The 15244-nt window shown below is 36.7% G+C and overlaps 1 protein-coding gene across 8 annotated transcripts in view; it reads left to right on the top strand.

Annotated features, from left to right (window-relative positions):
• MYO3A (myosin IIIA) overlaps nt 1-15244 on the top strand; it is a 242757-nt gene that overhangs the window by 214519 nt on the left and 12994 nt on the right. For 4 of the 8 annotated variants that reach the window (XM_007081307.3, XM_042991256.1, XM_042991252.1 and 1 more), the window contains exon 31: nt 14991-15097. The exons of 3 other annotated variants lie outside the window; for them this stretch is intronic. In XM_007081307.3, the coding sequence (XP_007081369.2) occupies nt 14991-15097 (107 nt within the window). Of the gene's footprint in view, nt 1-14990; nt 15098-15244 lie in introns of those variants that run through there. One more of the 8 variants, XM_042991258.1, reaches the window with a different exon arrangement.

The raw sequence follows: 15244 nt of genomic DNA on the forward strand, positions 1-15244 counted from the left end.
AGCACATGAACTACTTATTTTATATCTTTGTTTTGATAACAGTTGTAATAAATTGAAACTGATATGAGCTAATTGTACCTGCATTTTTGTTGAGAGAAATGTAGTGTAGGATATGTGTAACTGGAGCATGGCCGTTGGGTCGTAGATCCTAATAAATGCTGTTGTATTCATAAGTATACAATGACATTGCATTATTACTCCCTGAATAGTGTGGTGGGGGGGGGGATGTTTTTCTTCTTAATTATGGTACACCTGGCGATTTGTTTTGACCACTGTGAAGAGAAGAAAAAAGATTAATTCTAGGACAAATAGATTCGGGTAACACAAAAGCATATTCTCTTTCTCTCCTTTTACAAAGAAGCTATGACTATCCAACAGGCTGTAATTTTTTAATGGGTTGCAAGGTTAACAAATAAGAATGCTATTGTAATTCCCATGCTTCATCTACTTAATATCAACAGAAAATTCAACACTAGATCAAAGCTGCCCCTTGCCATGCACACAAACAGTGGATATAATACAAATGCTTTTATGTTGCTTTCAGAGTAAATGTCAGGGGGGACAAAACTTACAATTTTCCATTTATTTCTAAATTTTTATGGCATTTAGATCCATGCAATAATGCTTTATATTTTCAGTTACTATGATGTAGGTTTGATCTGCTTTATTTTTAAGGACTGCCTGTCATTTTGCCATTTAATGCTGGCACCTAGAAATGCATTTTGCAAACTATCCAAGAATAGATGTCCACCTGCATCTATAAACATGCTTACATTCATGTGAAAGCCAGGTAGTTCAAATAATGCTGGGTTATATATTTCATAGTATTATTTTTTTGTTAAGAGTAGAAGGTAAAGAGATTTCAAAAGTTGTATTGCTTCCCACCTAACACTTATCTACCTGAATTCATTTGCTATTCCTCTTTCTTCATAAGAAGTAATACCAACTCTCCAGGTCTCTTAAGAAAAAAACTCAGTATATAAAATTAAATGATATTATTTACAATCTTACAATTCAGAGAGAATCATTTATTTTCAGTATTTAACTACATATTAAACACTAATCATATTAAACAGTTTATCTTACATAAGTTTACGCTCTGAAGTGTGGATTTTTGATGAGTTAACTGAATTAGTTCAGACAAAATACTTGACCTAGAAGCCTTCAATGGAAACAGCTACACTTTTCTACACTCAAATTATTTCTCCTCATTCCATACTTTGTACCTATTCTAAACTAGGAAGAACATGGAGCTAACATGGAAGCAGGAGAGTAATGAACGATGTAATCCCCCCCCCAACTTCCCATTAAAGTTTTGATTAAAATGCACACAAAAAGACCAATAATAGCAGCACTAGAAACTGAGTTTTTTCTTTACATATTTTGACACCATATTACTTAGCTACTTGAGATCAATTCACAGAGAAATTGTATAGCATAGTTAATATAGTAGTGTAATCAACAAGGTAAGTTCATGTATAATATATTTATAATTTCATATCCTATAGAGAAAATAACTTTTTTCAAGTATCTAATGTATTTTAAATTTTTTAAATTTTTTTAAAAATGTTTTTAGTGTTTATTTACTTTTGAGAGAGAGAGCACACAAGTGAGCAGGGGAGGGGCAGAGAGAGAGGGAGACTCAGAATCTGAAACAGGCTCCAGGTTCCAAGCTGTCAGCACAGAGCCCAATGCAGGGCTCGAACTCACAAACTGGGAGATCATGACCTGAGCCAAAGGAAGACGCTTAACCAACTGAGCCACCCAGGCACCCCTAAAATTTTTTTCTTATAACTAGACATACTGGCCAGTCCACAAACTCCCCCAAATCATAATTGAACCAGATTACACTTTCTGACCATAATGCAATTGAGATAGAATTGAAAACCACAGATCAGCAAATTAAAAATCAATAAGATAATCTGAAGTAAAGAAATTATAATTAGAACTATAAATTATTTTGAATTAATAAAAATGAAAATAGTCACATATAAAAATGATGAATGGGAGGCAGCCAGGCCTATACTCATAGGAAAATTCAAATCATTACATGTTTTCATTATTAATTGAGAGAAAATAATGAAAAAAGAATGTAAGTTGAGAAATTTTTAAGGAAAATTAGATGTTCTTCAACACCAGGAAAAAACAAACAAAAAAAATAATAATTACAATAAGACAAAATACACCAAATATCTAAATGAAACTAGGATAATGTTTTTTTGAAAATAAAACAACAAAATAAATTCCTAATTAATTACTTAAAAAAGAATCCACCAAAAAACTTAGAAATAAGAGATTACAACAAATACAGTTGATAATACTAAAATCTTATACTCAATGCAATCAATTTCACAAACACAATCTGGGTCTGAAACATAAATTTTGAAAAAGAAATTAGCCAATATGATGATATGTCTATAAAGGAAAAGTTGACAAGAACCTGAGTATTTTACACAATTGCATTTAAAGTTCTTGGACAGATAATTCCCATAATATGCAATCTGTTTAAGAAACAAAGAATAATATAGAAAGTTACCTATTTTATGAAGGTCATGTACCCTGAAACCAAAGTCTGACAAATAACATTTAAGGAAGGAAGGGAGCGCGTGGCAGCAGGGGGGGGGGGGGGGGTGGGGGGGGGTGGGAAGGGAGAGAGGAAAAGAGGGAATTTAGCCTTGAGTCAATCTCAGAGATTTAGAGGTAACACTCCTAAATGCAGTACTAACTAACTTAGTGCAGAGGTAACACTCCTAAGTGCAGTACTAACTAACTGAGTACAATATTACATTAAAAGACTCTCCAAATAGAATATATTAATGTAACACAGTATCAAAAGGTCAAAAGAAAAGAGTCATCTAGATAAATTCTGAAACACTTTTCAAAAAAATAATACCTGGTCCTGATGAAAAGCAGAGCTCTTACTAAATTAAAAATAGAAGGAAATTCTTTAATAATATAAAGATATATTTCCTAAGCCAATTGTCAACATCATTGTTAGCTGTAAAACACTGGAAGCAGTTCCATTAGAAAGTGAGATTAAGATAAGTATTCTAGCGACACTTTTTTACATTATTTGGGAATTTCTACATGATGCAACAAGGCAGCAAACAGAAGTTTCTACAAAAACATAACTATTGAAAACAAAAAGATAAGGTGTAAAGGCATTAGTAGACAACATGAATTTTGATCTTAAAAATGCAAAGAATGAACCAAAATGATTGGTACTAACAATAGAATTCAGCAAGGATATATAGATATGTGGGCATTCTTTCCCATAAAAGTGTATAATGGAAAAAAGAGCTCTCTGGAAATAATGTAAACATGACTTCTAAAATTAATTTCAAGGTTTAAAAAGAAAACCTTATGCAATCTGTATGAGATTTTCTTTAGAACTTAAGAAAATGTCCCTAAAGATCATTGGTAAATTTCAGGAAAAAAGAATAATTAGAAATGAGGACTTTCTCTATTAGATAGAAAAATGAATACTATAGAGCTACAATAATTAAAATCATATGCTTCTGTTATAAAAATCAACTACATATTAATAAGACAGACAGGATACCCCTACAATTGACCCTGGTATCTATAAAAACCTGCCACAAAAACCAAAACAATAAGAAATAGATGAATAATGCTTAATTGTTTTCTAATTTGGAGAGAAGAAATAAGATAATCTTACATTATGCTGAACACCCAAATGTTCCCCACATATATTAATGATTTCATTGTAAGAAATAAACCAAAAGCAACCAGATGATGGTTTCACAATCTCTTCTTAGGAAGGGATAAAACATAAGAAGTAATAAAAGGAATTACAGAGAAAAGATGTGATAGCTTTGGACTGCGTAAACATTTAAACCTTCCAGAGATTAGAAAGCATTAGAAGTTAACTAAATACAAACTGGATAAAAACCTTAGAACAAATGGAAAAGGGTTAGCATGTGTAATGCACAAAAGGCTCTTACAAATAATTAGGAAAAACGTTAACACCCCCCAATGGAAAATTGGGCACAAGACAGTGATTTATTTATAGAAGAACAAATGCAAATGCCACCTAAACCTATAGATGACTACCCTAGAAATAAAAATACAAATTACAACAAAATTACTATTTTTTACTCCTCAAAATGTCAAGGATGAAAAAACATTTAACAGTGATGAGAATGTGCCAATGTAACTATTCTCAAACACTAATGGTAATAAGGCCGCAGAGTCCAGGTTTCATGTAAAGTGATTTGGCAACATAAAAAAATGGAAATAGTTTATATCATTGACCCAGTAAACCCACTTATTAGGACTTACAGCCTAAGGAAATAATCAGAACTGAAAAAGAAAAATTTATGTACATGGCAAAAAATAAAATGAGGCCATAAGAAAATTATTAATAAATAATGACACATTCATAGATGGAATATTAACAGTCCCAAAAATTCATTTCTCAAAGAACAACCTTGGAAAACTGCTAGCTAATCCAACTACGGGATGAAATATTACAGAACTGGAATTTGAACACTGTAAATAATCAGCTTAATCTTCCACCGTGTGAGGTGGTTCATTGACAAGAGCACCTACGTGAAAAGCTCTAGAAAAGCTGAGTGGACTGGCTGAGTAAGCAACTGCCGGTAGAGTGGGCCCTCTCCATCCTTCATTGACTTGGACCTTCAGAGTCCACTTCTGTATAAAATTAGGAATCTGAATAATGTGACCGCAGCCTGGTTCAGAGCTTCCACAGCCACGTGCAGTAAGACGAGAGCGTCATCTCCAGGTATGTCATCTTTGTTCCCAGGCTGTCTTGAGTCACTGAAAGCTTGCTTGACATTTCCTCCAGCCATGCTCCTTGCTTCCTTGACATGCTCCAATAAGGAACAATGACATTAAAAATAGTGCATTTCACCTCACCTTCATAGGAACCACCTAATGTGTGTTATAAAGGAGGAGCAGAAGGCAACTAAAGGTTGCCTGTTTAAAATCAGATAATGTCCTTCTATTCTGTTTTCAAAAGGCCAATCTGAGAAAGTGACTACGAACAATGAATAATTTTCTCAAATGTGGCTCTCTTGCGGAAAATTAACATAGGTTTCACCTCAGGCTATATACTTAAGTGTTTTTCAGATGGATTAAGATCAATATGATCTTGAAAAATAACCAAGATGTCATTAGGGGGCCTCCAATGCCCTTCTCCAGGCAAGGAAGTGTATATTTTGGTGTCTGACCATCTCCATAGTCCTGTGGCCAAACACAGGACACATGCTGCCAGTTCAGCATGACAGGTCACCATCCCTAACAAAGAAGGCACTCTCAAGACTCCCTCAGCACCACTGTGTGTACTCTCATTTGCCTCTGTCAGGGCACTCTGGTTTGATGATGGTGCATGAGTATGCAAGATGGCTGGGAGTAAGAACATAACCAACCCGATAACTAGAACAAACTGGTCTTTGAAGACTAGTCCAAGACCTCAGCCCAACAAACATGCCAGCACTACACAGCAGATATGTAGTGATTGTGTCCGGGAGACAAATGGTAATCTAGAGGGCATGTACCTCGGCCCACCTACAAACAGAGCTACTTAATTCTCCTCTGTTTCTCCTGTAGCGTAACTAAAAGAGACACGAGGGACAGGCTGGGGGCAGCACCTTACCTACACCTAGAAGTATAATTTAAAAAGTAAAGGCTCAACTGATGAATGGATAAAGAAATTGTGGTTTATATACACAATGGAGTACTACGTGACAATGAGAAAGAATGAAACTGGCCTTTTGTAGCAACATGGATGGAACTGGAGAGTGTGATGCTAAGTGAAATAAGCCATACAGAGAAAGACAGATACCATATGTTTTCACTCTTACGTGGATCCTGAGAAACTTGACAGAAACCCATGGGGGAGGGGAAGGAAAAAAAAAAAAAAAGAGAGGTTAGAGTGGGAGACAGCCAAAGCATAAGAGACTCTTAAAAACTGAGAACAAACTGAGGGTTGATGGGGGGTGGGAGGGAGAGGAGGGGAGGTGATGGGCATTGAAGAGGGCATCTTTTGGGATGAGCACTGGGTGTTGTATGGAAACCAATTTGACAATAAATTTCATATATTAAAAAAAATAAATAAATAAAAAGTAAAGGCTCGGTTTTAAAGGTTCTAGATATTTGTGCAATATGCCCAAATCAGAGAGTGGCAAAAAGCTTAAAAGCCCATGACCTACAGAACAAGTACAGGTGTAAGTTGCCTCTAGGGCATCAGTGTTTGGTTGGTAGAGAAGAAGGAGCCAAAGGAATGGCTTGAGCAGTCCCATATGGGGACAGGGGCCCATAGCTGCCTATCGAGAAGGTCAGAGGAAGCCTGTGAGTCAGATCCAGTGAATGGTAAGGCATCCCCAAAGTGTTAAGGACAACTCAGAGTAGGAGAAGCACCTATCTTACAACCCTTCACCTCAGGTAGACTCCAGAGAACACAGATAGACCATAGAGTAAAGCAAGTAGCCAAATGCAGGGTAACCATGAGACATGAAAGTGGCTCCAGGAGCTCAGAGCACGAGCAGCGCAAGGCAGAGAGGAGCAGTATGGAACTGAACTGGCACACAAGTTCAAAACCTGTATCCAGTCTCTTCCAGACTGGCTAGACTGGCCAAAGGTCAAATGAGAGGAAAGGCAGAAAAAGAAGCTTCTGGAAGGCAAGTTGCAACCCTGACTGTGTGAATCCTGCCCTTAATATTCAGCAATGAATATTCCTCCCTTTTAAGATTTCCTGTAGGTCAACTATATAAATATAAATATAAATATAAATATAAATATAAATATAAATATAAGTATAAATATATATTGCTTAAAGTTCACAGACTGTCAGCAGTATGTGGAAATTTACAAAAAAAAAAAAAAAAAAAACTAAAAACTTGACTTCTTAAAGCAGAAACTACAATACCATATAAGGGCATTTCTGTTCTGCTAATATCTGATTTAGACATGACACTTACACAAATTATACTCGGAATGCATACTTAAGTAAAATAGTTAATTATAATTAAAATAAGAATAATACTGATATAGTTTTCTAAAGCAAATATTACCAATGAGTTTTATGCTTTCTTCCAAATGAAAAATGTTGAGCTGTTTGTCCTTTCCTTATTCAAAGAAATGTGCATTCCCCGTGAACTAAAACACCTAAATTATTAACAGAACTATAATACAAATAAATATTTTACCTTCTGGCTATTTAATATAGCAATAACCTTTACAAGCTAATATTTATCATGCACATCACACAAAAGAGTCACAAACCTAATTTTGCTACTGCCAACATTGATATTCTGCTGTTAATTGGGGATTACAAATGTTTATGTCACTTTTGTAATTAAGGGGTTAGAATGACGTTAGCAGACAGTGTTTGTACTCCCCCTAAAAGAACAAAAATTTAGAGGGCAAAATCAGCTTGCCTTTCTGGAATATTTGTATGCTGATAAGCTCATGGGAAGTTTGCTCTTCAAAAATACAAAACATTCTGGAGAAATTTAATTTGAATTCAGTCAGACCCTGTTGAACACACTCATCAATAATTTTCACTTACTGGCTGCCCACTTTGCATGGCAATATCTTAAGTGAGACACCTTTTTAAGAACATTCAGCCCTCCTTCAGATTATCCTGGTGAAGGAAAAAAAGTCAATGAACTAACATTAGAGCAGATACTGCAAGGTATAAGAATTAAACAAAAATTCTGAAAATTCTCATTTTGACATTTTTTATCTCGATAATATACACACATCCATGTGCATAGTTATAATTTTACATAAATGAAGTGTAAAAAAACTAAAAGGTTTTTTTTTTCTGTTTCCTTCCCCCTTTTCTCTCTCCCTAGCCCACATTACTTCCCCCTCAAGGGAACCTTTATTATAAAGCATGTATTCTTTCATAGCTTTTGCAGATCTGTATACATGTATTTACACACACATACACATGCATTGTTTTTATATAAATAGGATCATAATAGAAATACTTATACATCTTGCTTTTCTCCAATTCCTTAGCAGGAATCCCTGCACATCAGCCGAAAGAGCTGTAAGTCATTACTGGCAATATAATATTGCATGTGTTGGATAACATGCTTTATATAAGCTTTGCTCTATTGTTAGAGATTCACTTTGTTTCAGCTTTTTGCCACTGTGAGAAATGTTACATCTCTGAAAATGTCCTTGTATGCCCGGATTTTAGTTTTGTGGGTAAGTTCCCAGGTAGGATTCTTGAGTTGAAAGGTATGTTTGGTTCTGATAAACTGCTTTCCCAAAAGGCCCTAACGGTTGACATTTCTTCCAACACTTTGTGAGAACATACTTTTTCTGGCATCTGGTTCAGTACTGTTCTCATTCTTTTTAATCTTTGCTAATGTACCTGAAGTAAAATGATATGTTGTCATTATTTTCATTTCTATTTCCTTGTCTACTAGTACTTACTGTCTGTTTGGATTTGTTCATCCTGTATTTCCTATTTAGCTCTTTTGCCCTTTTTTCTGTTGGTCTGTATTTTTGTAGTCATTTTGTAGCACTTTCATGTATTAGAAATACCATCCCTTGATTTCTCATCTGTGTTGTAAATATAGTTTTCCAAATCTATCATGTGTCTTCTGACTTTGTTGCCATATTAACGCTTTTATCTATTTTTCATAGCCAAATATGTCTACTTTTTAATGACTTCTGAATTTTAGTTATGACATTTGTACCCCTGGATTGTTCCTGAAGCCCTCTGGGTTCTCTTTCCAGAGTTTTCTTCACTCCCCTATTTGCACCTGTCTTTAAAGCATCAGGAATTATTTTTCTGAACAGTGTCAATAGTGATCCAGTTAACAAAATTCAATTTCCACTGTGTCTCTAATAAGGTAGAATGGAATCCATCTAACCTCTTAGCATCTCCAAATACCTACCACTTGCAGAACAACCATGGAAGTCAGGAAGACATCAAAACCTAAGTCATGATCTCCACCACCCAAAAACCTATGGCCCCACTATAAAAAAAAAAAGAAAAAAAAAACACAGGTAAAAATAGTGATATTTTATGTTTTGCTTAGGGCTGCATAACAGCATTCCACAGACTGGGTGGCTTAAACAACAAATTAGTTTCCTCATAGTTCTGGAGACAAGAAATCCAAGATCAATGTGTTGACAAGGTTGGTTTCTTCTGAGGCCACTCTCATTGGTTTCTGGATGGCTGTCTTCTCCATATCTTACATGGTCTTCCTTCTGTTGTGAGTCTGTGTCCTAATCTCCTCTTGCAAGGACACGGTCATATTGGATTAGGGCCCACCCTTGTCACATCCCTTCAAAGACCTTTTCTCTAAATATAGCCATACTCTGAAGTACTGGGGGTTACGTCTTCAACATATGAATTTTGAGGGGGCATCTCAAATGATCTATACAGCCTGTAAGTACTATTGGTATTCCCTGAGAGGGGGAATCACTGGACGGTAAGTGAGAGCTTCTTGGAAGAGCTAGCACTGGAGACGGGCACTGGAAGCATGCTTCAGATTTCAGTGAGGCTGTGGAAGGCTTTTCTATGAGAAGATTAAAATAAGCAGAGTGATAGCTATGAATATGGTGTGTCACGTTCCAGTGAGGTAAGTCGACCAGAGGAGATAGTTCGTGCTGGGGAGAAGCGGGTGATAAAATCGGAACTGCTGAGATTGTAAGTAATCTGGATTTAGGAGAAGTTTAGCCTTAATCAAAGAAGCCAAAAAAACATCATAAATTTCTGGGAAATGAAACTTCATAATTAACATGATATTTAAGGAAGAGAAGTCTGGTCTTCATTTGTGAGATGAAGCCTGGAGAACAGATTAAGACTCTGCCACAATTATTAAACGAGAAGCTTAAAAAATGTATCAAAAAAATGACAGAAGTTGATTGATGATGGTCTGTTCATAGGAAAGGAACAAGAGGGATAAGGCAAAGGTGATATCAGTATTTGCTGGGGTTGGGGGGAGAGCTGCAGAAACAATGGTGCCAGGCCATTAAGCTTGTGGTATACAGAATCCTAGATGGAGAAGAAAAGTGACCACCGGTTCATTTGAGTCTGAGAGTTTGAGATGGAAGTACTGAATAGGAGATGAGAAATTGGGGCAGGAGCTCTGACAGGGTGAGAACACCCAACATGAGCTGGGTATCAGACAGTCATCAGTATTGAGTACCCTGTGGGAAATTCAAGAAACAAAGAGGGGAGTGATTCAGTCTAGGAGGCAAAGCGATTATTTACTCATCCAGCAAAATTTTCTTAAGGACCTACCTGTCGAGCACTTCCTCATGTGCCAGGAATACAGTGGTAAATAAGAGAAGGGGTGTCCTCTTCAGAAACCTCATCCTCAGCCATGAAGGCCAGGGATGGTCAATAATGTTAAATAATGAAGAAGTCAGCCATAGAGGGACAGATAAAGGGCCTTTGTATTTGTCAATAGAGTGGTCACCCTTGACTTTCTAGAAGGCAGTTTCAATAGTTTTGGTAGTAGAAATCAGATTGAATGGGGAACATTTGGTGAGACAATGGAGCTAAGAGCAAGACTCTGTTTATTCCCAGAATCTGTTTTGTTTTCCACTCCCCTGGCACTTATTCAGATTCTTTGCCACCTTCAGTTTGATTAATTTCTGTTACAATAGTAATCCTCTGATATTTCAGTTCAGACTCTAAATAACATTAAAGTCAAGTTAAAATGTAGTCACAGATCAGTTTCATGCTTCTAAAAACATAATAACTCCATACTATATTTTTATGTTTTTTGCCGTTCAGACTCAAATGAATAATATAAGTGGATATCACCAATACATTTTAAAATGGTAAGACTTTGCAAGAGCCATGGAAGCTTTTTAATAATCAGGACTGAGAAAGATGATTAGCAAAGAGAACAAAAAAAATAAAAAGACCATCACTTGAAGTGGTGGCGAGAATCCAGCTTTTCCTGTCTTTCCTTGTGCCTGGGACAGTCTAGGACAGGATCAGACAGGGCTCAGATATTTGGATTCCCTCCACCTCCTCTGTCTATTCCTGTGAAGAAGAAGGGAAAGAGAGAACAGAAGGTGATGCAGAAATAATGTGCAGAGTTTGGTTGGAGAATGGTTTCACTCTTCTAGTCTATTACTAATCTCTATTAGCATGGTCTCATTAACAAAGATTTCGTGTTGTTTTGTCTTATTTGAAAGAGAACAGGAATGTCTGGTTGTCATATGTAACATTTCATGTTTCTCTGATTGCTCCATGCATTACGCCTCTCTGAAATACTCACAGCTAGCTGATCTGTGTCATCCAGCAATTTCCCATAGATCTTGAAATGAATGAGCTGGATTATGTGAGAATATGAATGCTGTAGGTTCACCTAGTACATTGGGCATGAGACTAGGAAGGTAGACATCTGTGTGAGTCTCTATCCCGGTTAAAACTGATCGGCACTACCAGTCACGGTTGTTAACACATAGTATAGATGTTCATTGATTTGATTCTGTTTGACTTGATTTGGTTAGCATAGTTTGGAGAAATTCAGTTTCTCTGTGTTTCTACATCTAGATTAGGAATCATTCCTGCCCCTGTATTATACGAAATAATGATCTATAACTGCCTTTAAGCCCAGCTAAGAAATGTATGCTCAGGTGTATGTTGAATATAAGTCATTCTCCAATAAGCACCCATACTCTACTCCCACCCTGATTCTGACATATCCATTGAACGGACATTTCTGCACAAGTGCAATCAGGGGATGCAGTGGTCAAAACAGACAGAAATACTTCAGGAGAGGCTCATTAGCTCTATAAATGTGAAGCCAAGTATACAGATCGTCAGAAGCTCTGATGATGTTGCTATGGCTTTGAGAATTTGGCTATACTGACAGAGTAGAAAAAGACAACAAACTTTATTCTTTCTTGGTAAAGGTTTTTAAAGTTAGGTCTGAAGATTCGAATAGTTTGAGGTTCTACATTTATAAGGCAGTCAAGCCTGAAAATGAGCTGTGTTCTTGTTTGGGCGTAACATAGGAGATGGTCCTTGAAGTGGAGAATGTGCAGTGCTTAGACGGATGAGTCACTGTGTAAGGCTGGTGGTTGGGGGAATCACAGCAAGATTCTGTTGGTATAATGCCCTTTTTTAAAGTTTTTATTTAAATTCCTGTTAGTTACCATACAGCGTACTATTAATTTCAGGTGTACAATATAGTGATTCAACACTTCCATACAGCACCTGGTGCTCATCACAAGTGCACTTCTTAATCCCCATCACCTATTTCACCCCTCCCACCCTCCCGTCTGGTAACCATCAGTTTGTTCTGTATAGTTAAGAATCCATTTCTTGGTTTGCCTTTCTCTCTCTCTCTCTTTTTTCCTTTTATCATTTGTTTTGTTTCTTAAACTCCAATGTAAGTGAAATAATATGGTATTTGTCTTTCTCTGAACGACTTATTTTGCTTAGCATAATACTCTCTAGTTCCACTCATATTATTGCAAATGGCAAGATTTCATTCCTTTTCATGGCTGAGTAGTAGTCAATTAAATCTATATCTATCTATATATAGATATAGATATAGAAAGATATCTTTATCCATTTATTTATCAATGTACACTTGGTTGTTTCCATAATTTGGTTATTGTAAATAATGCTGCTATAAGCATCAGGGGGTGCATGTGTCCCTTTGAATTTGTATTTTTGCATTCTTTCAGTAAATACCCAGTAGTGCAATTGCTGGATGGTAGGGTAGTTCTATTTGTAACTTCCTGAGGGAACGCTATACTGTTTTCCAGAGCAGCTGCACCAGTTTGCATTGTCACCAACAGGGCAAGAAAGTTCTCCTTTCTCTTTTCTCCTTTCTCCACATGCTCATTAACACCTGCTGTTTCTTGTGTTGTTGATTTTAGCCATTCTGATAGGTATGAGGTGATATCTCATTGTAGTTTTGATTTGCATTTCCCTGATGGTAAGTGATGTTGAGCATCTTTTCGTGTGTCTGTTGGCCGTCTGTATGTCTTCTTAGGGAAAATGTCTATTCATGTCTTCTGCCCATTTTTAATTGGATTATTCATTTGTGGGGTGTTGAGTTTTAGATATATTTTGGATACTAACTCTTTATCAGATATGTCACTTGCAAATATCTTCTCCCATCTTTTTCCCATTGAGTACTCTTTCCTGCTTTGTCAAAGATTAATTCACCCTATAATTCTGGGTTCCATTGATCTATGTGTCTGTTTTTGTGCCAGTACCATACTGTTTTGATTACTACAGCTTTGTAAGATAACTTGAAGTCTATAATTGTGATGCCTCTGACTTTGCTTTTCTTTTTCAAGGTTGCTTTGACTATTCAGGGTCTTTTGTAGTTCCATACAAGTTTTAGGATTCTTTGTTCTAGGTTTGTGAAAAATTCTATTGGTATTTTGATAGAGATTGAATTAAATGTGTAGATTGCTTTCGATAGTAGACATTTTAACAATATTTGTTCTTCTAATCCATGAGCATGGAATGTCTTTCCATTTTCTGTGTGTTCTCCTCAGTTTCTTTCATCACTGTTTTATAATTTTCAGAGTACAAGTCTTTTACCTCTTTGTTTAGGTTTATCCCTAAGTATCTTATTAGTTTTAGTGCAATGGTAAATGGGATTGATTTCTATTAATTTATCTTTCTGCTGCTTCATCATTGGTGTATAGAAATGCAACAGATTTCTGTACACTGATTTGTATCCTGAAACTTTACTGAATTCGTTTATCAGTTCTAGCATTTTTTTGGTGAGTCTTTCAGGTTTTGTACAGAGAGTATCCTGTCATCTGGAAGTAGTGAAAGTTTTACTTCTCTTTTGCCAGTTTGGATGCCTTTTATTTCTTTTTGTTGTCTGGTTGCTGTGGCTAGGACTTGCAGTACTATGTTGAACAGCAGTGGTGAGAATGGACATCCTTGTCTTGTTCCTGATCTTAGAGGAAAAGCTCACTTTTTCCCCATTGAGGATGATATTAGCTGTGGATTTTTTATATGTGACCATTGTTACATTAAGATATGCTCCCTCTAAACCTACTTAGTTGAGAGTTTTTATCATGAATTGATGCTGTACTTGGTCAAATGCTCTTTCTGCATCTATTGAAATGATTATATGGTTCTTATCCTTGCTTTTATTGATGTGACGTATCACAGCGATTGATTTGTGAATATTGAACCACCCTTACAGCCCAGGAATAAATCGCAGTTGATCATAGTGAATTATTTTTTTTAATGTATTGTTGGATTCAGTCTGATAGTATTTTGTTGAGGATTTTTACATCTGTGTTCATCAGAGATAATGGACCTGTAGTTCTTTTCATTTGTGATGTCTTTATCTAGTTTGGGTATCAGGGTAATGCTGGCTTCATAGAATGAATTTGGAGGTTTTCCTTCCTTTTCTATTTTTTGGAATAGTTTAAGAAAAATAGGTATTAACTCTTCTTTAAATAATTGGCATAATACTCCTTTTTTTAATTTTTTTTAACATTTATTTATTTTTGAGACAGAGACAGAGCATGAACAGGGGAGGGGCAGAGAGAGAGGGAGACACAGAATCTGAAACGGGCTCCAGGCTCTGAGCTGTCAGCACAGAGCCCGACACGGGGCTCGAACTCACGGACCATGAGATCATGACCTAAGCCGAAGTCAGACGCTTAACCAACTGAGCCACCCAGGCGCCCCGGCATAATACTCCTTTTTAAAGATTTTTCTGGCAGCTCTGACTCCTCTCCCCTTCATCCTCTGAACTGCTGCACACTATTCCATACTACCAAGGCATGCATTTCTTTTCTTCCCCTTTTTTCCTTTCCCTTACCTCCCAAAGCCCGAGACCACCAGACAATCAGAAGGAACACAGGGTAAGAAATATGATAAGGGTTGGTTGGGGGCGCAAAGGTATTTCCTCTTTCTCCCAGCTTGAGCCCCAGTTGTGTGTAAGTAATTTCTTATTTACCCCAAAGGAAAACTTGCTTGATAATAGTCTTTGTAATTGAATACTTGTTTATGATCACCTTTCTTGTAGGTATCTCTAAAGAAGAAGAGCCAAAAATATTGAGGCCCCCAAGACGGCCCCGGAAACCCAAAACATTAAATAACCCTGAGGACTCCACATACTATTATCTACTACATGTAAGTGGCTCACTCTTACCATCAGATGGGAGCCATTGCAGCCACTAAAGCCCCTCTTGCACATGGTCCAGGCCTCTCCTACAGTCCTGTAAACCCCCTGTCCTCCAGTAGTCTTCTCTGCTGGCCTGTTAATTGAGCTGAGATGTA

Source organism: Panthera tigris, chromosome B4 (genome assembly GCF_018350195.1).
Source record: "Panthera tigris isolate Pti1 chromosome B4, P.tigris_Pti1_mat1.1, whole genome shotgun sequence".
NCBI lineage: Eukaryota > Metazoa > Chordata > Mammalia > Carnivora > Felidae > Panthera > Panthera tigris.